This window comes from Olea europaea, unplaced genomic scaffold, assembly GCF_002742605.1.
Source record: "Olea europaea var. sylvestris unplaced genomic scaffold, O_europaea_v1 scaffold4254, whole genome shotgun sequence".
NCBI classification, from domain to species: Eukaryota; Viridiplantae; Streptophyta; class Magnoliopsida; order Lamiales; family Oleaceae; genus Olea; species Olea europaea.
The window spans coordinates 1-24,825 of record NW_019262396.1 but is presented as its reverse complement, the minus strand read 5'-3'; the positions used below and the strand labels follow the sequence as shown (position 1 = coordinate 24,825).

General features: G+C 32.9%; 2 protein-coding genes across 3 annotated transcripts; both read right to left on the bottom strand.

Moving 5' to 3' along the window:
- Positions 1-3,118: 3,118 nt before the first annotated feature.
- On the bottom strand, positions 3,119-5,172 carry LOC111387793 (60S ribosomal protein L22-3-like). Its single transcript, XM_023012382.1, has 3 exons — positions 5,086-5,172; positions 4,717-4,995; positions 3,119-3,457 (listed from the first exon to the last, which is right to left on the bottom strand). The coding sequence occupies exons 2-3, from the start codon at positions 4,956-4,958 to the stop codon at positions 3,313-3,315; spliced, it is 387 nt and encodes a 128-aa protein (XP_022868150.1). The 5' UTR covers positions 4,959-4,995; positions 5,086-5,172; the 3' UTR covers positions 3,119-3,312.
- Positions 5,173-7,319: 2,147 nt separating this feature from the next.
- On the bottom strand, positions 7,320-16,695 carry LOC111387792 (E3 ubiquitin-protein ligase RFI2-like). 2 transcript variants are annotated; one of them, XM_023012380.1, is made up of 6 exons: positions 16,301-16,695; positions 12,181-12,353; positions 11,225-11,283; positions 9,018-9,043; positions 8,554-8,938; positions 7,320-7,902 (listed from the first exon to the last, which is right to left on the bottom strand). In XM_023012380.1, the coding sequence occupies exons 1-6, from the start codon at positions 16,455-16,457 to the stop codon at positions 7,434-7,436; spliced, it is 1,269 nt and encodes a 422-aa protein (XP_022868148.1). In that variant the 5' UTR covers positions 16,458-16,695; the 3' UTR covers positions 7,320-7,433. The 2 variants fall into 2 exon arrangements, with proteins under 2 accessions (XP_022868148.1, XP_022868149.1); XM_023012381.1 differs by having other exon boundaries at positions 9,024-9,043.
- Between the last annotated feature and the right edge of the window lie 8,130 nt (positions 16,696-24,825).

Genomic DNA, 24,825 nt, shown 5'->3' with positions numbered 1-24,825 from the left:
GTAATAGTTGGAAGACGAAATTGAACTTCCCAAATAGAAGAAGGATGAAATCGATCTTCACTAACAGTTTGAGGATCGAATTGAACTTTCCTAATAGACGAAGACCAAAATAGAACTTCTATAATAGTTGATGGATGAAATCAATGTTAACAGAGAGTTGGAGGACTTAATTGAACTTCCCCAATAGTTTAAGGATTGAATTGATGCTATTTAGTACTCGGAGGACAAAATTGAACTCTATTAATATTTGAAGGATGAAATTAATGTTAACAGAGAGTTGGAGGAGTTAATTGAACTTCCCCAATAGTTTAAGGATTGAATTGATGCTATTTAGTACTCGGAGGATAAAATTTAACTCTATTAATATTTGAAGGATGAAATTAATGTTAACAGAGAGTTGGAGGAGTTAATTGAACTTCCCCAATAGTTTAAGGATTGAATTGATGCTATTTAGTACTTGGAGGACAAAATTGAACTTTATTAATATTTGAAGGATGAAATTAATGTTAACAGAGAGTTGGAGGAGTTAATTGACCTCCCCAATAGTTTAAGGATTGAATTGATGCTATTTAGTACTTGGAGGACATAATTGAACTTTATTAATATTTGAAGGACGAAATTAATGTTAACAGAGAGTTGGAGGAGTTAATTGACTTCCCCAATAGTTTAAGGATTGAATTGATGCTATTTAGTACTTGGAGGACAAAATTGAACTTTATTAATATTTGAAGGATGAAATTAATGTTAACAGAGAGTTGGAGGATTTAATTGAACTTCCCCAATAGTTTAAGGATTGAATTGATGCTATTTAGTACTTGGAGGACAAATTGAACTTTATTAATATTTGAAGGATGAAATTAATGTTAACAGAGAGTTGGAGGAGTTAATTGACTTCCCCAATAGTTTAAGGATTGAATTGATGCTATTTAGTGCTTGGAGGACAAAATTGCACTTTATTAATATTTGAAGGATGAAATCAACGTCAATTAGTAGTTGAAGGACTCAATTAAACTTTACTGATAGTTAAGGATTTAATTGTTGTAAAAAAATATTTGGAGGACCTACTGACCTTTTTAATTGTTGAAGGATGAAATTGTTGTTAGCTAATAGATGGTGGATTAAATTGAACTATTCTCATAATTGAAGGACGAAATTGATGTTATATTATAGTAGGAGGACTCAATTGACTTTCTTAATGATTAAGGATGAAATTGGTATTAACTAATATTTTGAGGATCGAATTGTACTTACGTAATAAGTGAAGTACGAAAATAGTGTTAACTATTTGTTAGAGGTCTATATCATACTATCCTATTAGTTGAAGGATAAATTCATGTTAAGTATTAGTTGGAAGACCAAATTGAACTTTCCTAATAGTTGAAGGATGAAATAGATTTTGAATAATAGTTGGATGATCAAATTGAACTTGTCCAATAGTTGAAGGATGAAATAGATTTTAAATAATAGTTGGATGATTAAATTGAAAATTTCAAATATCAGGAGGAAGAAGTTAAGGTTAATAAATAGTTTGCCAACTACGTAGAACTGTCTAATAGTTGGAGGATGAAATTAAACTTCCCGAACTATTAGGGAAGTTCAATGAGGTCCTCCAACTAGTAATTAACGTCAAGATCATTCTCAATCTATTGAAAAGTTCAATTTGGTCCTTCTACTATTATTTAAGATCAGTTTAATCCTTAACTATTGGAAAAATTTAGTTCGATCCTCCATCTATCGGTCAACTTCAATTTTGTCCTTAACTATCTATTAGTATAGTCCAATTTGGTCCTTCTACCATTAATAACTAAGACCAGTTTAATCCTTCAACTATTGGAAAAATTAAATTCGATCCTCCATCTATCAGTTAACTTCAATTTTGTCCTTAACTATCTATTAGTATAGTCGATTTGCTCCTCCACCTAATAGTTAACATCAATTTCATCATCGATTTCATCCTTCGTCTATTTGGAACGTTCAATTTGATCCTCCAACTATTAGTTAACATCAAATTTCATCTTTAATAATTAGGAAAAGTTCACTTGACTCTTCCAACTATGAGTTAACATCAATTTAGTCAAACTATTAGGGAAGCTCAATTCGATTCTCCGTCTACTAGTTAAAGTCAATTTCATCCTCGTTCTATTAGGAATTTCAATTTAGTCCTCAAACAATTTATTAACCTTAATTACTTCCTCCCATTATTGGAAATTTCAGTTTGATCATCCAACCATAATTCAAAATCTTGCGGAAGTACAGTTTGATCCTCCAGCTAGTACTTGGTCCTCCAACTATTAGGATTGTTCAATTGGGTCCTGTAACTGCTATTTAACATCCATTTCATGATTAAACTATTGGGAGAGTTCAATTATATCCTCCAACTAATAATTAACTCAATTGCACCCTTGAATTATTATTATAGTTTCGCAGGAATCGCAAATTTGAAACAACGATATCTCTGGAACGTTTCCATTTCAACTTTGACAGCAATTCGTGGGAGAATCTCAAAGCAACCACCATTCTTGATTGCTGCTAGAATTCTTGAGAGCCAAGATTTCTTGTCTAGGTTCTCCCACTATTATGGATATGAAAATAATGGTCGAAATAGCATTCATGCCAAATGAAAGAGACGTTGATTTTCATCCGGTAAGTACCCAAACCAGCAGTTGGTCTATAGGTTCCCTGACTTCCATTTCAGTCTTAAGAAAGTAGCCAAGGGGGAGAACCTTGGCCGATCTTTCAGAAATTTCTTAATGAGGGCTTTCTCATCTAGAGGCAGGGGAACTTTCTTCACTTGCACAACATGCTCTTTGCTCTGCTTTGTAGGAGAGACCCTTTGAGAATGAAAAGCAAGGGCAAGCAATAGAAAGGATAGTCTAGAACGTGGTGAGATCAAACAATTAAATTGAAATTAGTAAAATATCTAACAATTGATGAAAATTGAACCCTTTAAGATGACTCTATGTACGTCTAGTTGCTATTTCTTTTTCCATTAGCAGTTTTAGAAGAACCCACACTAACAAATTTTGTCTGGAAATTTAGAATGGAACTAAAGATTGGTCAGTGTTATATAACAATCTCATAATTAATATAAATTGCACGGATTTAAATAACTAAAAAGGTAAAAGACTTGTCAATAATTCATTTTTACTCTAAAATAGCAAATCTCATGGGCGTTCTCCAATAGAAAGTAGCATAATTGAAACTGCAATACCGTAAAAATGTCTTTAACGGATGGAATCGTGGAAACAAATAAAATCTACTAGGCAATGAAAGGATGTGTAAATCTTAGGAGAAAAACTCTGATTTGTGTCGTTACTCTTCCTCCTCAGCTTCATTCTCAGCAATGTTGAAGTACCTCAATTCATAGACAGTCCGATCCTTGTTAGATGCTATCACTCGGAGCCAATCACGCACATTGTTCTTCTTCAGGTACTTCTTTGTCAGGTACTTCAAGTACCTAAGAAGCATCATATAAAATGACGATGCATGACGTTAGAAATAATACACAAGCCATCATGAGGTAGATCTAGAAGTATTAGCAAGTTTATAAGCACGGCAAACAGTATACATGCAAATGTCAAACATATATTCCACTTGCAAGTCATACAGACAATGTCATAACGTAAGTTTGAGTTAGTCACCACCTGCAATAATCACCCCACCCCCCTTTCCTCCTCTTCCCACTATCATAGAGAGATGACGGAGTAGAGAGGGCAAGTAATAAATGTAATGCCAATATGCTGAAGCATTACATAGGCCTAAACATCAGTCCCTAAGTGCCATGGATACAGAAAAGAGAGAAATATAGGCTAACGGAAGGGACATATCACACTAAATAATTCGAACATAGTAAAAAAAAAAGAAGTTCTAATTCACAGCAAAAAGCTCCATACTAAATCATGCTAGGGATTAAAAAGCAATCAACAGTTCATTGACACCATCAACTAACACATGAATAAGACTCATACCTACAAAAAGTCAATACTTTTCTTAATTTTATAAAATTGCAGTCACAATTGCGCTAGAACTTAATGGCACCAGAGTCCAGGAGATTGCCCACCACTTTAACACATATTACCTACTCCATTTCCTGCACCCATTATCTTTTCCTCACACTCCTATTAACCTTCAACCAGCAAAATTCCATCAGTAACATATATGAATTAAGCTTCATCTCAGCATCTGAGTTATTGCACTCATGGAAAGGAAGATCAATTAGCTCCCCCTTCTAAATCATGGTTCTTCTCATGAATGACTGTCCATGGTAGATTATCCAAGAGTTCTTTTTTCCCTATCCCAGCTAATACGTTTAAATTTCAATATAGGACCAAGTTATATAGTTAGCAACATTGTAAAACCCTATTTTAGAATAGGGAATCTACAGAACATGAATATCACAGTCTCAAAGTGTATACATGGTGACAAACTAAAAGTAAAAAAGCATGAAGAAAGACAGGAATCAAGAGCCAAATAAAGGATCAATTACTGTTGACACGACCCAATCACTAGAAAGAATTATAATACAATATCAGAGTTTCAATTTGATTAGAAGTTAAATGGTAGCATGTAACTCAGAAAAACTGGACCGACAATCTAGCAACCAATTCATGCTTTGGCATTAAGAAACAACATAACTACATTAAAACCGAAACAAAGACGTAGAGAAAATTAAAAAAATTAAATGAATATGAATTCTAAAGAAGATAACTGAGTTACCTCTTGGAAAAGCTAGTCTCGTTAGCTGTAACGGAGATCTTGTTCTTGTCACGGATGACAGTTACGGAATCTCCGAGTGCACCGGGCTTTCCTCCGACCTTGATGCGTTCCTGGAGGAATTTTTCCAGAGAAGCAATGTCCATGATCTTATCCTCTACCGGCTTTGAGCAATCGATAACAAAAGTTGCTGCCTTCTTCTTCCCTCCCTTCTGGGCGCCGGCCGAGGCTCCTCCTTTACTCATTTTCGTTCACTTTGAATCAAAATTATCTACAACAAAACTGCATTTTCCCAAATACAAAGATTAATATGTTGTATTAATCACAAGTTTGTAAATTTACGATACAGATTAGATTAATATGTAAACTGACCGAATGAGAGAAACGGCGAATTGGACGGAGAATTGAGCTTAGGGTTCGGCCTCAGCTTTTATACACAGTTGGGTAACGCCCTATGGGCTATGATCGTATGGGCCACAGACAATTGGGCCATAACAATTCAAGCCGATAAGTTTTTTGAAAAAAAAAAAAAGAAAAAAGAAAAAAGAAAAAAGGAAAAAAGGAAGTAAAATCCCAGTTTTCAATTTTCAGGTATATTTAAAAAAAAAAAAATCAAATTATAATTATTTTTCAGTTTTCTTTTCCTTTAGAACTCTCTTTACGAAATCGTGTTTGATGTACAGGAAAATTCTGTCAAGCTTTGTACAAAAGATCACTTGTTATTTTACATTGATTATTGACCAAAAAAAAAAAAAAAGAAAAGAAAAATCACCATAGAGGTGCTGTACTGTATAGGTGAATAACTCCTCTCTATACACAAAACTCTCTCAATATAAATTACCTCTCTCTCTCTCTCTCTCTCTCTCTCTCTCAACCTTGTTAAAGTTGCAAATAAAGCAAACTCGTGGTTGATGCATGACAACAATGCTACATTGATAATTGGCATTGTGAGGACGATGAATGTAGAGGTTGTGGTGGATAGGAGATGGAGGTGCACGTTATGGTAGTGGTGGTGGGTTGGAGGTGGAGATCATGATGGATTTGATGTGGAGGCAGTGGCGGCGATGGTGCATTGAGGTGTAGAGGGTGGTACATTGCAAATGATGGTGAATTTGCAGGTAAAGTTCAATGGTTGTTGATTCAAGTGGTGGTGGTGTATTGGAAGTCATGGATTTAAGGTGACGGTTTTGGTGATGCCGCCATGTGTCAGAGTAGGGTGGGATGAGATGAAAGTAATTGTGACATTAAAATGTGTGATTTGTGGCTAAAATATGTGATTACGACTCACAAATAGTATCTTTGTGATTGTAACCTTGAATGATTTGTGATTAGTATGTGATAATGATCACGTGATTTGTTTAATTAATCATATGTTACAATATTTTATTAGAGGTCATATTTTTGCGACCTCTTATTATTATTATTATTATTATTTATTTTTATTTTTTTTAAATCCACTGAAAATGTAGTTTAAACCTTTGTAAAATTATGTATTTTTGCATACTTTTTTTTGAGGAAAAAAGAATATAACTTCATGTTAGGCATAAATTCTTTAAAACTCAAATTTTCTCGAACTCGTTTTAAATCACATTTTTTTCAATAAAATAATCTTGCTTGTGGATCCACTGTTTAATTGTATATTATTCTAAAAAAAATCGCAAAATTTTACGTAAAACAAATCTTTAAGATTAAAAAAATTTACTTTTAAAAATACCGAAAACTGTCAAACAACAACATTTTTTTATTACTTTCTTCTTTAAAAAGTCACGTACTATAATAGGTATATATATCCATTATTTGAATAATAATAATAATAATAATAATAATAATAATAATAATAATAATAATAATAATAATAATAATAATGTTATTCATAATGAGAAACTGATAGTCGTCTTACGTAGCATACATATGGTAATTTGTTATTTGATGAACAATACAATAAAAAATCACTATATTAATGCATCTCTGAAAAAACTACCAATAGTCTTCGCAATGAATATCATTACTTATTTAAAAAATGTAAATTTAATTTGGAGAAAACAATAGGTGGTTAATTATGTAAATTTAATTTGGAGAAAATAATATGTGGTTAATTGTAAAAGATAAATCACCATATTTGACAGTTATATTGAATTTTTCTGAAACAAAAAATTATAATATTTACCAATTTATGAAATGTTAATAATTTAATCTTTCTTTTGTTGTTTTGCATTCATGTTATAGTTATTAAATGATATCAAAATTATTTTCTCTTCAGTTTTTGGGCTTTCTATTCAAATTTTCTTTTTTATTTTTAGATTAGAGAATAGCATCATTTTTGGTTTAAACAAAGTTGATTTAATGTTTATTACTTTTTCACAAAGTGGTTAGATTTCAAATAATATTTTCATCAAAATTAAATTTGTAAGTTAACTGAAAAATTTCAAGATCCATGCACTAAGGGTTTGTCTATGATGGATAGATATTTATCCAATAAAACATTTGAATTAGACTGTACCCGAAAAATACTTTTGCTGCCCAAATGAATTGAAAAATTAGTAGTTTTATTTAAAGAATAATAGGTCAAAACAAGTAACATTTTTTTTTTTTTTTTTTTTTTTTTAGTCTGCTGTACTTAGCATGCAGCAGACTCCAACATTACAGATCATTTCTCAAAACATATAGAATCCAGGTTTCAGTCATAGTAATCACAGTTTTCATCAAAACAGGAAATTCATCTATGACCAATTTTGAGATGGCATCCTCTCGGATCCATGCCTCTGGCGGAAACTTCCAGATCTGATTCCAGAAATAGATCCACTGGCTGCTGGATGGAATGGCCTCCAAATGGGATCTCTGTCAACCTGGCTTAGTGAGAAGGAAGGCAAGTGTTCTCGATCCCAAGCATGAAAGCGATTAGGAGCAGGATTTTCCGTTTCTTGGGAAGTTCTACCAGATGAACCTGATGAGAAGAAGTAAAAGCCACCGGATTGATCTGATGGTGAAGCCACAGGAGCAACATGTGCTAAGCCCCTATGACTGCTGGATCTTCGAGAGGTAGGTATAAGATGAGTTCGTGCAGCTGGGCTACCACTAGGTTGCTGAAAGTATCCATGGAGAGCCTGAACCCTATCACGTGCCGGAGCCACACTACCGGGGTAAGGAGGAACCATTGTTGATGTAGAACTGGGCGCTCTACCAGCAGAACTGTTATGATACATGTCAACGTCACACAACCATAGAAACTTATAGACCATTTTTCAAACGAAGTAATTAAGGTTGAAGATTGTATTTAAATGATATAAATGTAGTCCTCTCTAACACATTAAATTTTTAGATCGTGGTTTCTCATGATATCAGAATAGGTAAAGGTCTGGGTTTGAAGCCTTATCGCCACCCATTTAAATAAATTGTTCGTGTATTAGGCTATAACGGAAAAAAGAGTAAATCCGGCCTACATATAAGGGGTTTGTCGAAGACCACATTTAAATAATATACAAGTGGCCTTGTGATCTTATCTAACAGCTCAAGCTTTTAGATCAATACCTTTAGAGAAGCAAAATTTATCCTACTACTTTGGTCCTTCGATTTATTTTTTTTCATTAGAAGCACAATCATACTCAACTCAGTTTTTGGTTTAAATGCTAGAAGGTTAGAAGATTTAGTTCCAGAAAATGTGAAGTATCAAATCAAACTATCACACTCCACCCTTCCTTCATTATAAATTATTTTTTCTAACCAGGGGAAGGGTATTTGGGAAGTGGGAAGTTGTGCAAGCTACCTGGAAACTGGATTTATATATTTACCCTGATTTTATGAAAAAGTTTCAAGCAATGATGAGGTTCACCACAAACTAACCTGTGACCAACACTTAGTAATGGGTGCACGAACGACCCAGGTCTTGGGATCTCAGAACTTGTCCTAGCTGTTCTCCGAGTCATGGATGGCATGAAGGATTGATCTGCACCAACAATGCGGCTGCTTGTAGCAAACGGAGAGGCTTGGTGCTCCCAACTGTTATAATGTACATCCATGGCAGGGAAAGCATAAGAAGTGGGGATCTCACCCGGAACTGATTGGGCACTCCACTGATTATTAAAATTAGATCCATCCGATATAGTTCCACTAGAGGTTGAAGAAGATGGATGAATTGGTCCAAAGTACGCAACATAAGGGCAAGGATGCGTTGTAGAAGATACAGCTGTATGTTCGGCAAAGATAGCATGTTGTCCAAGATCATGATCTACAAAACAATGAAAACTCATAATGTTACTGAAGCTTCATGTAAACCTTACTACAAAATAGAAGGATGAGAATCTTACACGCACTTGATGAAAATTCTCCTTCACTGTGAAGACAGAAGGAAGTGAAGACAACAAAATGAAGCACTGTCAGTGGATAGCTAGTATTTGAACAGAAGTAATATCAAGAAAATTAACTACAGAAAATTCCTACAAAGAAAAAGGAAACATGCCAGACAACCACCCTCTCTCTCTTTCTCAATTTTCTTTTTTCGGAAACTATGTTATAGGATTTTACTTTGTAAGTAACCAGATATTTTACAAAACCTTGGAAGCTGTTAGATTTAATGATATCTTTAACTTTTAACATCTATGCACTAATGGCACCAGTAATTTTTGAATTACTCGCTAAGTAGGAGAGAAGAAGGTGCACAAACAAAAACATGACAAGGGGACCATTAAGGAAATCTCGAAGAACCATGTACCTAGCCTCCATCATGTATACTTGCATCACTGTGTCCTAAAGGCAAAATAATTTCTTGCAATGAAGTTAAATGTGTGTATAAAGAGTCGTTACAAGACTGAAAACATGAAGATGAGGCACTAATGAAACTGTGCGTACATTTCAAAATCGTGAAGTTAAAATCAATGTTCTAAAAACCTGCCCGGCCATCAACTTGGAAAAGATAAAAGGGTCAAAAGGTCGTACTGGGATTTAAAAATGAAAAAATTAATTAATAAAAAGATTTATGTAGAACATTAAAAACTTCTATTAATTCAATTTGTATTTTTAAGATCCATTATTGAACATGTACTATTTATGGAGACACTAAGTGAAAAATAAATGGGCCAAAAACAATCCCTTGAAGGGTCTACATATCCCAAACCCTACTACCATTTGAATATGCCTTCTTTTTTCATACAAAAAAAATGTTATTTTGTCAAATTATCTTACGATGCAAATGGGTCAAGCAGCTTACGAGCTCAGCTCTTTCAAGTTTGGCCCAAGGGGAACCTGGACTTCTTTTGAGACAAGCCATAAGCCTGATTAAGACACCACCTATTTTTCCATGAGTCAAGCACTCTACTCATGAAATTAAGCCTGGGCGTGGTTTGGTTTGGTTTGGGTCAGTTTCATTTCCAACCCGAAACCAAAACCAAATTAGTTGGTTTGGACAAATTCAACCCAAACCAACCCACTTTAGCTCTTAAACTGAATCAAATCAAAGTGAATTGGTTTGGTTTGGACTTTTAGTCCAAATTAATTTTTTAAAAGAAATTGTTCAAGTTTTAGGCGCACATAAATTACAAGAACTAAAATAACAAAATAATTTTATATTATAAGAACTATTAATTAACAAATAAAATCATATTAATAGAGGCAGATCAATAGAAAACGTAACAATTTCTTTATTTTTTTATGTATTATGTAGTCTGATTGCCTGAATATAGAAAAAATACTACATATAACATAGCCCTTGTTTGAGCCCCATTCTTTCAAAAATTCATTTTTTTAAAACTCATTTTCAATCACATATTCTTCAATAAAATAATATTACACGCAAATCCAAAACTTTTTTTTTAATTTTTAACTACACATTCTCCATCAATCACTATTTAAAAATGCATTCTTTCACTTAAGATGAGACTCGAACAAGGGCATAATAAGCTTATGAAAGAAAATTTTCAGTGTTATTACTTACCGATAACATCATAGATTGGAGAAAATCAAGATATAGTTATGAGATTAGAGTTTATCTTTTGATTTTTATTTTTCTTAAATTAAAAAAAGGTGAACATATAAGTGGGTTGGGTTGATTGGGTTTGTCAAATTATCTATTAACTGAAACGGCGCGAAGGGGTTTGCGGCTTTGCCATATAGACGTTAGGCTCTGGTGACCATTGAACCAAAGGAAAAATGGCATCAAAAAGCTTTGTCCTGTTCTTCATCCCTACTCTCTTAATTTTTTGGCCAGAAAAATAAACCTCTCAAACCATACCCGATTTACCGCTTCGGGTTGAACCGGGATGTTTACTGGATTTTGCACCATTTTCCTTTTATTCTAGTTTTATCTTATGAACGAAATGGATTTCAAATCGGTTCCGTTGAACCAATCGGTCTAGTTCGATTTTCACAACATTGGTTTAAATAGTCTACAACATAGCCAGTCGCAAATGGAAAAGAAATCAATGAGAACAACTTGAAAATAAAAAATATCTAAACTAAATTTGAAGTAAATATAACATGTTTGAACTTAAAATTGAACACAAGGAGAAACAAGGCTTACTCAAAAGATGAAGGAAGCCGAGTTAATCCCGCGAATGGACACCAATGAACTCCAAATGACTGCAAAAACAATCACAAGTTTTGAGAAACTAAATTGATCTGTGAAAACTAAGAGCCTAAGTCGTCAGCTTTTATACGACACATACGTTCAGCTAAGAAAGCTAAAAACTTCAGTTAGCAGTACATCCAGTCTGAAATGAGAACATAATTAGAGAACAAAGACATAGTTTGAAGTTCATGAAAATCCAGGATAAATACTGCAACAAATGTCCTACACCGTAATTGATTTCCTTTCTTTTTCTTTTGCACTCATCCCTTTTTTTTTTTTTTTTTTTTTTTCCCCCCCCCTTTTTTTTTTTTTTTTTTTTTCCGCCCGCGTCACCCAAGCTATGTGAAGCCAATGCCCTCCACCTTAATTCATGTTGCGTATTTGCAGGCAACCAAGGGATACGCGTGAGTCTGTGTAGCATATGGAGAAAAGTTGATTTCTACAATAAGATGCTAATTTTTTTAATGAGGCTAATTTAGGCTAGGAGTTGAAGAGTGTTAAATAAATTTGAGTGCTCAAATGGGAAGGAAATTCTCAATTTAAAATTAAGTGAATTGGCATTCGAAGTATCAGCTCAACGCATACAGCAGTGGTCAAAGTAGTCGTGAGATCTATTAAACGAAAGAAAAAATATAGGACAAGACAACAAACAGCAACAACAAGCAGCTAAGCTTTATTCAAATAACAAGGAGTTACTGACACAAACAGTTGGACATGGTAAAGCCATCAGGCCCATCACAGCACACCCATATGGGTTTAAAACAGAAAATAGAAAATCTATGGGAAATCAGACGTAAAAGTATATACCGCATTCAATAGAAACAATAATCCCAAACAAATGGCTGCCAGTTCATGAAGACAAATATCAAAGAAAATCCTCATAAGATTTATAGATTTTTTACTATTACCATTTCATAGTAGCTTAAATCATATAGATCCTCATCGTTGGCCCAGTCATCCATGCTAAATTCAGACAATGGTCGTCTACCATTTTTTGCATAAAGCCATTGACCTTTCTCAATTTTTCGACAGTTGGGACACTGCATTGCTCCCTTAATATTAAATGCCGAACCAATGCAATCTGCACAGATCATAAACAAGATATAATATAGTGAGAAACAAAGGAAGCTCTCTTGAAATCTCACTAAGAAATAATTATGAAAAAGGAAATAAAATGTGCGGCATATGTCAATCATAATTCATAAGTAATAATTAAATTTCACAAGTAAAAGAGATTGAAGATTCCAATGCTTGAGAAATGTTGTCGGTGACAGCACAGTAGTCCAAATTTAGGCAACAAAAAAGGGCATATAGTTGTTCGATTTCCATTCATGCAAAATCAATCTAACACTTCAAATAAAATCTCAATCAGAAGCACCAAACATGTCCAGGAAGGTGCATGATATGTTAACTTGAAATAGTGGCTGAGCAATAAAAATTTTCCATTTCTAAAAGTTATTTCTACTTTTTCAAAACTGAGAGGGGGAAAAAGATAAGAAAGAATGACAAAGATAAGCACAATTAACAAACTCATTTGTTCAGCAGCAAAGATTTTTGCAGCTAAATGTTGAAAAAAATCATGTCATGACTTAACATTCTCTTGGTTAACTATTATTTGTCTCTGTTGAATTGTTTTCATTAAATACCATTGACAAGCACTTTATTTAGTCTAAACAGATGTCGAATGCTAAAATAGTTGGTGATGATTTGCATAAAATAAATGATCATTTTTAGAGATGAATTTTCATAAAGGCTTTCTAAAGCTTGAGAATCATTCTCACTACCTGAACCTTTTCCGAGGCGACAATATTTTAGTACTAACAGTTTCGAAGTAAATGTTATTGTAAATGAGAAAGTGTTGAGGACATGCAACTTAAGTACACGGTTTTCCAAAAAGAAAGTAACTATAAGTCTATTATTGTAAAAAGTCATTATTTTTGGGCATCTGAAGAAGAGAATGGAGTCATTTAATAGTGGATGGGTAGGGTGAGAGCAACCAGATACTACACAACACGATGGTATTTGTAAAGATGATTGAAGCAACACGTGCGATTGGTACTTTGATAAACCAACCAGACCATGTAAAGTAGAACAGCCTTATTCACAGGTGGACAATGAAACTTACGGAAGATATAAACTAACCCCACTATAAAATATCACCATATCTGGTGGTTAGAAGATACTAACATAGAGAAATAGAAGCTTAAAGTAGTTCGAGAAGCAATCCATATCGCAGTGGTATTACCAGCAGAGGTGCAGGGTACAATAGTTAGTGCTAATCATGGTCATTTCTTAAATTATCGATTGAAGTGATTTACATATATTTGTTTCTAGAGACAAGATTGATCATTGTTGTTCAATCCAAAAAACATCTTATCATGGCAGCTGGGAAAATACTTGAAAACTAAAATTAATTCTACAATATTTTGCCTTGGGAAGGGGAATAAGGAAGAAGAACAACAGCCATGGTTTTCAACATTATGTCAAAACCAATTATCGATTAACTTCCATAGCACTATAAATGTAGACATAAATTTCAAGTGTCAACAAGATACTTGTCCCAATCAATTAACTATACAGCTGGACCAACAAAAAAGTTCAGCTCCACTTGTTTAGCTACTAAGCACTTAAAACGTAAAATAACCAAGCAGCTTGACCTCACCCAGGCCAATGATGTGGTAAGGCTTCTCTCTTACTTGAGCTAGGCCAACTAGACCTCATATTAACCAAGCTAGATGGGCGAGCCATTTTAAAAAAAAAAAGGCACTAGGATCTCTTTTTTCTTTTCCATTAAGAAACAATCCCTATAAATACTGCCCAAAACCAGATTCATTCTCATAATATTCTTCCTCACTAATCTCTAAATCTCTCAATTCTATTAAGTAAAATTTACATTCTATTTTTAATTTAAACTTTTTCATTACAATTTTTTCAATTTGTTATATTTAGCATTGTTTCTTAAAATTTCATTTCGTTGCTACCGTTAAGTGGATTGAAAGAATGTAGAAGAAGAAATTGGGTAGGCTTACAGATGATTTGTTTACACAGGATTTATTATGTACATTTTAATGCTAATGCATATATTTGCATTATTGCTCATTATATAGATTCAAATTAGATTGTACAAAAATTTATTGCTGTAGAATAGTAGCACATTTGCTCCCTAATGTTTAAATTTGCCAAACATTTACTTGCAAATTTTAATGAATATAATCTTGTAAATAAAATATTTAGCATTACTTTTAAAGGAACGTCTATAAATGATGTTGCATTTGCAAAGCTTGCTAAATAATTTGAACCTCCGCGTTCTAGTAAATTATTCATATAGATGTGTTTGCGCTATTTCAATTTTATTGTTGATGACGGGCTTCGTTTGATCAAATCATGTGCACAATATAGATCAACTCTAAATAGTATTATACCAAGAATTTAATGCATATGTCCATAATTAAATTCGCCAATTAATGTTCACAGTGTAGAAACTGAATGGAGTCCTATTTATGGAATATTATATTCTAGCAAAGATCGTAATCATGCCATCACAAAATTTTGAGCATGTTTGGCAAGCTTAAGTGCTAAAAATGAAGCCACAATATGGCTTCATTTGTTGTACAATGAAAAATAATTTTATTTAGCAATGTTGGCACTTTATTGGATGTTTTGAGCAACCCTTTACCTCATTTTCGCCCCAAACAGATAAAAAGATACTGTTTTGTTGTCAAATGCAAGCTAATCTTACCCCCCACCCCCATCCACATACACTCAAAAAGGTATTTTAGTACCTTAGAAAAAATTTTACCCCACATTTTGTTTTCAGTTAGAGATAAAATGTGAGAGAGACCATTTCTCTCTCAGGTTCTGATTATTCTCCTTTTGCTCAAAGATAACATTCATGAAACTCTCTTTTTTCCTCTTCTATTCCACATTAATTCAGGAAGACTTTGTGAGCTAGAGCACAAACTTACATTAACCAGCAACCATGCCCCAACGATTTCCCCTCACAATTCACACTTAAGCATAAGACAAAACTCCTAAATACACTTCTTGTCTAACGAAGCTCCAGACTGTCAACAAATTCAGACTTCTAGTCCTTTCGAAATATTCATTCTTGAAGCCTGAAGGCCAGTTTCACTATTTCCAATCACCAAACATAAAGCGATCCCATTTCCACCACTCTCGCTTTTCAGACATCTGTTCTCCCATCCCCAAGGATCCCATTTTTTAACCTACTCATTGGATCTTATGAGGTTTAATGACATATGGCAGAAAATTAGTGATGCTCCCAGTGCAATGAAGTTAAACGAAAGGTTTGCAAGAAACTATCATCACCAGTAACAAAAAAAAGTCTTGTTAACGCAATGGATCTACTTCCACTTCTTTAATTAATAAATCCATTCAAATTATACCGTGAAGCGTAGTAATTACAAAGAATGAATAAGCGAGGTCATCCTATGTCGTGCTCCCATTTAGAAACAAAAAGAATTCATGCCAATGTCTATGGCATGCACAGCGTCGGAATCAAAACCTTCATTCAATGGATGTTACAAGATCCCTAATGCAACAAACCTAAAATTACATCAACAAAGCCATATAATGACAGACAATACTAAACCCTTGTCATACTACTTCAACAATTTCATTGTGAATTTATCGCTGGAAACATTAGCCATACACTCCAAGAAGCATGTATTTCGACATAATACAAACCTCCCAAACTCCCAATTAACCTAATCAACACAACCTTACAGGGTCAACAACTTAAAACTTGATCGTCTCACTACCCAATTCCAATCAATTATACATCCTGAATTTACATTCAGATCCAAAACTCAAAAAGGTCAAGTTTAAATCTCCACAATTCAAAACAAATTCAATAAAATGCAAAAAATTAAAATAACTGGAATTGAATAAAATTCTCCATCTAAATTTTATTAGAACAAAATTTATTTTTAAAAGCTTCAATTACATCTAGTGACAAAGTCGGTCAGATCTCAATCATTTCCAAATGTATTGAAAAATTAGACTCACCAAGGTGGAATTGATGGCCGCATTGGAGCATAGCCCAGGATCTAGCCCCATTATCAGTCACCCCCTCCAAGCAAATTGAGCACGACACAACCGCTGATGCCGCCTTGCCCCCACCTCTATCACCATCATCCATAAGATCCGCATCACCCAATCCCATAATTCAATCACCAATTCCCAGAACCCTACCTTAATTCGAATCTTTCACATAAAATTTCGAATAATTAGAAGTTGAGTGAATGAAAAAAATTAAGTGAATTTAAGAGAGACGCGTAACTGTTATAAAGAGAAATAGAAGAGAGAGGATATGGAAAAAACTGTGACCACTTTCTTTGCACTCCTAATATTTCTCTCTCTACTCATCGCCTGCCTGGTTTATGGCCGTCGGATTTGTTGCTATTGCAAGGACGAGGATTTTGGTAAGTTTTAACTGCTGTCCTAAAAACGCCAATGAGGATAGGAATAATTTTATAAATGGTCACTCAACTTTACACTAAATTTTACTTTGATCACCTCACAAAAAAATACTTTCAGTTACACCACGCATTAGGTTGGGGTACATTTTTAAAGTTTCAAATTTGTTTTACTTACATCACTTTAGCTCTATTTGTCATCTTTTAAAAATTTAAATTGTTTGCTATAATATCATTCTTCACTATATATTCACACAATAAAGAGCTTGTTTGAATCCGATTTTTTCACCCAAAAAATTGATTTTTTGACCGTTATTTCACTATTCCAGTCATCATATTTGACTTCTTCTCTCACAGGTGGACCCCACTTTTCTTCTAACGGTCAAAAAATCAATTCTCAAAATCACTTCCAAACAAGCTCAAAATATTACACACACAAAGCAATAAAGTTTTTTACTTTTCAATCATACATTCTCCAAAAAAATATTATTCAATAACTGATTATTTTCAAATAAATTCTGTCAAACAAGCCCTAATTGAAAAACTATTTCAATAGACACTTTAAAACTACATAATGTTTGAGATGTGTAGATAAATTTATTGAAAATGTATGGGTACAAGATTAATAAGTCAAATAACTTTTTAATCATATATTTTTGTGGGATTTTTCAGCATTATTCACTACTCATTTTTATCCATTTAAAAATAGCTTGCCAAACATATGCTAATTAAAATAATATAGGCAATATATGATTAGAGGCACCACATTTCTACCCACGCACAAATAAATATATCACTGACTTTTTTGGATATGCTCATGGAGAACATAACGAAATTATGAATATACCCGAACTTTAGGTACAATAAATCTAAAATAATTACTTCAAGTAGTAAAACAAAAAGTGATCATGAAGTATGGAGATAACTCAGTCTATGATGTCGAGAAGTATGACCTTGACTAATGAAGTGTAATTTCTTTGAATATTATATTGCACTTCCAAGGGATAAGCAAACTTTTTTTATATTTTTACTCGAATGTCAAGTCGAGCCCATCCTAAGATTGTATTTATTTTATGTTCGTCATTAATATAATGTAAAGTGTTTACATGTATAAGCACTGTTTACATGTTATATTAGTACAAACTAACATTTCATTGGTTTTGAGCTTGTTTGATAGAGCTACTCTTTACTAAAAAAAATATCAAATTTCATTTTTAACCATATATTTTCTTCGATCTCACAATTTTTTAACTACATATTTCATGGGACATGTAAATTTTTATCAACTTTACTTGCTAAAATTCTACATCCAACAAGGGCTTCATTTGGATGGATCTGATTATAGATGGTGTTTTACGGCGCAACAATAATAGTAATTCTTTCAAAAATCAGATGCAATTGATAGATTCAAGTTCTACCTCGACCAATTTTGGATGAAGGTAGTTTGCAATTTTCAATAGGTTCATTTTTAGTTTGATTTAGTAACAAAACAAGTAAAAAAAAGTTCCTATTAAAAAATTGAATATTTGGACTCTCAATTCAATTACTTTCTCGACAATTAGTTCAATAGGAAATTATGCCCGCTTTAATTATCACAATAAATTTTCTTCGACACTATTTGAGTGACAAAATTAGAAATTTAAACTGTGTGGAGTCAGCTTGATTCGATACGACTTAGTACATTTTGTTCAAATCCTATATAACTAATATTGACACAATGTTTCCCCTCAATTTTTCACGTAATATATCCACGGGTCACAAACCTTTGAAAGTGAAGTTTTGAGTCCCCAACCTGTTCAAATCGGTCAATTTGAGTTTTCTAGTGACTAAACTAATAATGTAGATATTAAAATTACACGTACCTTTCACATCTCACAACTAAAGCATAGAGGGCAAAATTATCATATTACTTAACATTTATCTCTAATTCAACTTGAAGCATAGTGCACTTTTAAGGTATAAAGTAACATTTTTCTTCACTTGATGATCCAAATTTACATATTCAAATAGCTTGGATACTGAGATCCTTGCTTTTGAAAGTTGAGAACTCATAACTACGTTATATAAAAGTTTGAGGAGCTCAACTCTTATTTGCCCATTCTTCTTGGTCAATTCAAATATGTTCTTTCAAGTATATAACAAGGATTCTTGCCCTACAATTCACATAGATCATTTTCTTTGACGCTATTGTGAATCACAACTCTCTTTTTCGGGGTGGTGTTTTTTAAATTTTCATTCAATTCCAAAAAAAATTTAAAAATTTTTTGTTTTTTTTTTTTTTTTTTTTTTTTGCATACTATTGGGATTATTTGGGATTTTTTAGAGTTAGTCGGAGCTAGTCCAGACCAACTAAAGCCTCTGGACTAATGAAATATGATGGGGGAAATGGAAGTCAAGCGGTATCCATTTCATCATTTTCCGATCATAAAGAAGGTAAATGATTGTTTTTAGCGCTAAATGGATACTTTGACACAGATCGGAGTATGCGAGTTTTTGGATCGAGTAAGAGGTTGTTTGGAGATCTCGTTATTGATCATTACAATAGGAATCAAGGTCATTATTGCATAATGAGAATGAGAATGAAAATACTTTTTATTGGGCACTGATTATAACCTAAGTAACTCGTTCTCTCCCTAAAAAACCGATGGCCGACCCATTCTCCATTTTTGCATTCAAATTTCATTTTTCTTGCTCCTTTCACAAGTTAAAAAACACTTTCTCAAATCCTTGTTCAAGAAAGTTCAGGAAAAATAAAAGAAGAAATGTTATTTTGCAAACAAGAGTTCAATTTCTTGGAGTCGAAGTGAACTTTGTAGAGTTTGAAGATTGCACATCTTGTTTGAACATGTTTACAAGTTAAGCAATTAACGAAAAGTCAGGGTAAGACACGTTTCAAGCTTAATTGTGATCCTTGTTTTAATGTAAGGATCAAATTATGTTAACTAATGATCTTAAAGTAGAAATTGAGATTGAATCAAGGATTCTAAGTATGAGACTGATATGAATTTGAAGTCTTATGAAGTACTACTTGGAATGTAAATCTAAATTTACGATTAAAATGTTTATCATTTTTTTTTTTTTTTTAATGATGGTCTAAATTTGAGATTTAGAATACCATTATTTTTCTCCGGATGAATGTAAATAAGTTACATTATTTTACTTAACATTCAAGCATGAAATTGAGCATGCCCTTGCGAGTTAATTTTATATTCGCTTAAATTACTAAGCCAATTTGATTCCCATTATTTATTAAAAATGCATTTTTTAATAGTGATTTGATAGAGAATGTATGGTTAAAACATAAGAAAAAGTTTTGAATTTACGTGCAATATTATTTTATTTAATAATGTGTGGTTGAAAATAAAAGAAAGAAAAATGCATTTTGAAAATAATGGGAATCAAACGGGGGCTAAATTTTACAGGTACGTTATTGATATAGGGGGTGTTTGGTTAACGCATTTGAGGATGATAATCATAAAACACCAATAAATTGCATCGTAAAAATCTACAATTATAAGCAAAACTAAAGTTATGTTTTTCCATGTTGCGACTGTAAATGTTATGCCCCAAATTCAATCAATTTTCGACATAAAAACTTTTAATATAATTGATGCAATTTTATGGAAGATCTATTATTTAATTAATGCTAAATTAAATAAAATAAAAGAGTTCGTAGTTTTAAGTTTTTGTTATTTGTTAATCACAAGAATTTGTGATTGTGTGATATAAATTACATATGACTGAATATTAAATTATTCGTGATCGTAAGCAATAATGAGATACGAATATTGTTATTACAGATAGACTATCACGTGTAGCATTTTTTACTTGTAAAGTAAGTAGCCGATCTTGTAAGCTATAATGTGGTGACAATTAAATGAACAAGTTGATGTTTTTATTATAGAATAGAACATTGGAAACCCATTGGAGAGATTCTATATGAATAATTATTTGAGTGTCGGTGGTTAATCTCTAACGTCTGGTAGTGGAATTGATCTTTTGACTTGAGGTCATCATAGTTACTTATATGAGGACAGTCATATTTTGGTGATGTTGGTAATGAAATCCTTGGCCAATGTGTAAGCATAAGTCGAAAAGAAATTTTCGATTTACTTTGACTTAACGGTGAGATAAAATATATGATCATTAATTAAGATTGATACATACATATTGATGAAATGATTTTATAGTTTCACGATAAACGAACAAGTTTGGCTTTATCTTATCGCGTTATATTTTTCGTCACATGTATTGCCCCGCCCGACACGTTGCTTAATGTCAATTTGGGATGATGGATGTAAAATAGTGCTAAATTAAAAGGGGTATTTTGATTAGATCGAAATAATAATTCACGTCGTTGGACATCATAATTGGGAGCAGAATTGGTCACACACAAAAAGAGAATTAGAAAAATGGGCTTTACCAATTAATTAATTGACAACTGTTTGACAATTAATTAATTGGATTGTTTATTAATAGGCCCAAATTAATTGGATTAATTAATGGAAAATTTTCATAAGTAATAGTTTAAGTATCACACATTTCAAAATCAAAAAAATAAGTTTCAAATTTCAAAAATCAGATTTTTATTAAAATTTAATTAATTAGTTAGTTATATTATTAATTAAATATATTTAGGTCACGGATCTATATAATATGGTCACAAATTAATAATTTAATTCGTTACTTATTAATTTTTTATCACAAATTAGAAATTTTATGTCACAATTCAAAAATTACAAAAATTTTATAGGTTACAGTTTGTTAATCAGTCATAAATCGAATAATTTATAAATCACAATTTATTTATTAGTCACAAATCACGAATATTACAAGTCACAACTTATTATACAGTCACGAATTATCAAATTATTTGTCACAATTTAACAATTTTTTAGGTCACACATTATTTTTTGTCACAATTTATCTTTTTTATTGGTCGTATATTATTTATTGGTCAAAGATTATTAAATTAATGGTCACATTGAACCAAATAATTTGTAACCACTACCAACACTTGCGACCACCATCTCATCGCCGTCACTAGCACTATCGTCACCAGAATCACCACAACCTCCTCCCAACAGCAACACTACCACCGCCACCACCACTGCCATTGCCATCGCACCGCCTGCACTACAACTTTTTGCAACTACCACCAATCACGCTAGCTCTACAACCTCATCAGCACCAAAGTCTACCTGCACTAAGGCTAAATCCCCTTGCACCACCACCAATAGAAAACACACCAAAAATCAATAAAATCTGCATGCATTTGCCAATGCCACCACCACATGAATCGTCGCTTCCAGCGCTCCATCACCGTCAACACCTCATCACAATTGCTACACTACTAGTACCACCACCTCGCCCTCACCGTTGATACGATCAGTAAAAACCATCGCATCCACCATCTCTTCAAACCTCCAGCACTGCCTGTACCAACCACCACATCCACCATCTCCTCAATCCATTGCCACCGCCACCGCTAACAGCAAAATTCCTAAACCAACCACTGTCGCCACCACTAACACATCCACTCAAAAAACTCCTGCCACCACAAAATCAAAAGACTAGTGAAATAAAACCTAGTGGCTAGAAGGCAGACGAGAGGAAAATGTAGAGGAACTCGATCTGGCTTTTGGTTCGATTGGGAGAAGGGCATGCCGCTCTTTGCGGTTGAGGTAAGTCTTTGGAGATCTGCAAACTGACTGTGGAGGTAAGACGCCGAGAGACGTCAGAGGTAGAGCGAGAGAGAAAAAGCGAAAAGTGATTAGGGTTAATGAGGGTAGGTAATGTAAATTATATTAATCTTATACTATTATTAATAATATTAAATTTTTTAATTATAAACTGATTTTTGAATAACCAAACTTTGCATCTAATTTTTGAAGTGGGATCTTAAAAATTATAGATGGATGTAATTTTCACTTAATTAATTCATTGACCAAATTTAATTAATTGGATTAATCAAATATCAGACCAAATTAAGTTAATAGATGGGTCAAGTCCACTTAGACTTATATTAATAGGTTTCTAGTGTTTGAAAAATCAATAGAGAACATAATTATTCTTGTTAGTACAAGAAAAGAAAACCTTAGTTCTCTAATCTCAATCTTGTTCCCTATGTGGATTTTCATTAGAGATTGGACAATTGAACAGCTGTAGATTGCAGATCATGATTGTTCAAGTTCAAGAAAAACAAAGGAGTTTGTAGAATTCAATACAAGTATAATTCGTATCATAGTTTCTATTTAAACGTAAAGTAGATCATTGGTGTGAACTGAAATTTATTTTATTTTTCGCTATACATGATTAAGTAAATTTCCAATAGCAACATGGTGTTTTTATAAACAAACTATGTTTTAAAAACATGTTTAGTTTCTGTATTGCAACGTACAATCTTTTAAAATTTGGTCAGCACAATACATATCATGATTTATAATGTTACAGCAATTTAGCTTTCATATAGCATATTATGTTTTAAAATGTTAACAACATCATATTCTATGTTTCAACGTTCTACTCAAACTTAGTTTACGTGTTAAAACTTTTTGAACTGATGTTGCAATGACTTAATCTGTTTAGATATATTTCTACAACTATTTGAAAAGTGAAATTTCGATATTTTACTTAATATTCTAATGATAAAGGTTGCAACAATCTAGTTAGGTATTTATGTATCATATGTTGCAAGGTTTGAAATTTAACCACATTATAGAGGTTAATTTAACTGAAATTATTTGATGCACTACCAATTCTGTCTGAGTCATTGAGAAGAATGAATTTTTAATTTTAAAATTTAGATTTTAATGTAGCACCACGGACATAGTAATGATACCGCATGCTTTATTACGATATTTTGAAATGTTAGTTCACACACTAGAAGGCTTTTGGATGTGTCCCACGCATAGGGATGGCCCTATCCTAAGCCTCACCCATGGTCTCGCATCGAACAAGGTGAGAAATAGGAAACAAGATGGGGACGGAGATTATGGTCCCCATATTAATTTTTAAATTTTATTTTTATTTTAACATAGTGCAATTCGAATTATGTTTTAAAACAACAATTATTTTTTAATTAATTAATTAATCAAACAGGACGGTAAAGGGAATTTTTAATCCCTGTCGTCCCTCTCCCACTTCCTAGAAATCTCCAACGAGGTCTGGATGATAATGATTGTTCAGTTTCGTTCCATTGCAATTCCTACCCTTTTGCACACATCACTGCCTCATCCCAATCCCAGAAGTCCTCCACTAGACACTAGGCCTATTTATTGTTGAGGAATCCTTGCAAATGAGTTTACATTAGGAATACGACTCAATTGTTTATGAGTATATATTAGGATACTGTACAAACTTACAGTCCCCTCACATGAGGGAGCCCCATGTTCATCGTGGGATCCCTTCATGTGAGGGAGCTGTCATGCAGTGTACATCATGCACGACTCTTGTTTATGTTAGATATAAATCTATGTGTTAATCGACGTCGAGCCGCTCATGTTTTTCAATTCAGATTCAAATTAAATAATAATAAATAAAAACAAAAACAAAAACAAAAAAGTTAAAATTGNCGAGCCGCTCATGTTTTTCAATTCAGATTCAAATTAAATAATAATAAATAAAAACAAAAACAAAAACAAAAAAGTTAAAATTGGCGAGCCACCTACTTCTAAGATACTGGACTTTTCAAATAAATATTTTCAAGTGCGACAAGAGATTTTTGTTTAGCAGCGTCTTTTCTCTATAGAACTACTGTTTTGGATAAACTAACTAAATTTACCCTACTTGATTGGGACTTCATTCTTGTATTATTGACAAGTGCTCTAATTTGGACAGTATCGACAAAAATTGACTTTTTAATGGAATTAATTGTGCATTTGTGCAACAGCAATCAAAATATGTTCCTAATTTGATCAATGCATCCAATTTTCTTTGTTTTTTTCTCAATCATTTTTCTTAACCATTTTTCCCTAATTAAGTGCTCTATCAACGGTGAGACGAGTCGCAAGAAATTATTCAACAGCATAAGCATTCATGATTCTAAATCATCAAGCACTATTTATTCATAGATTTTAGTACAAACCATAAATTAAATGTCCCAAAATTCTGGTC

Coding starts and splice junctions, on each gene's coding strand:
- LOC111387793 (XM_023012382.1), bottom strand. CDS start 4,958: ATGAGTAAAGGAGGAGCCTCGGCCGGCGCCCAGAAGGGAGGGAAGAAG. Junction 3,458..4,716: donor GAGACTAGCTTTTCCAAGAG/GTAACTCAGTTA, acceptor GATGCTTCTTAG/GTACTTGAAGTACCTGACAA.
- LOC111387792 (XM_023012380.1), bottom strand. CDS start 16,457: ATGGGATTGGGTGATGCGGATCTTATGGATGATGGTGATAGAGGTGGG. Junction 9,044..11,224: donor CGGCTTCCTTCATCTTTTGA/GTAAGCCTTGTT, acceptor CTGTCTTCACAG/TGAAGGAGAATTTTCATCAA. Junction 7,903..8,553: donor TTACTAAGTGTTGGTCACAG/GTTAGTTTGTGG, acceptor GTATCATAACAG/TTCTGCTGGTAGAGCGCCCA.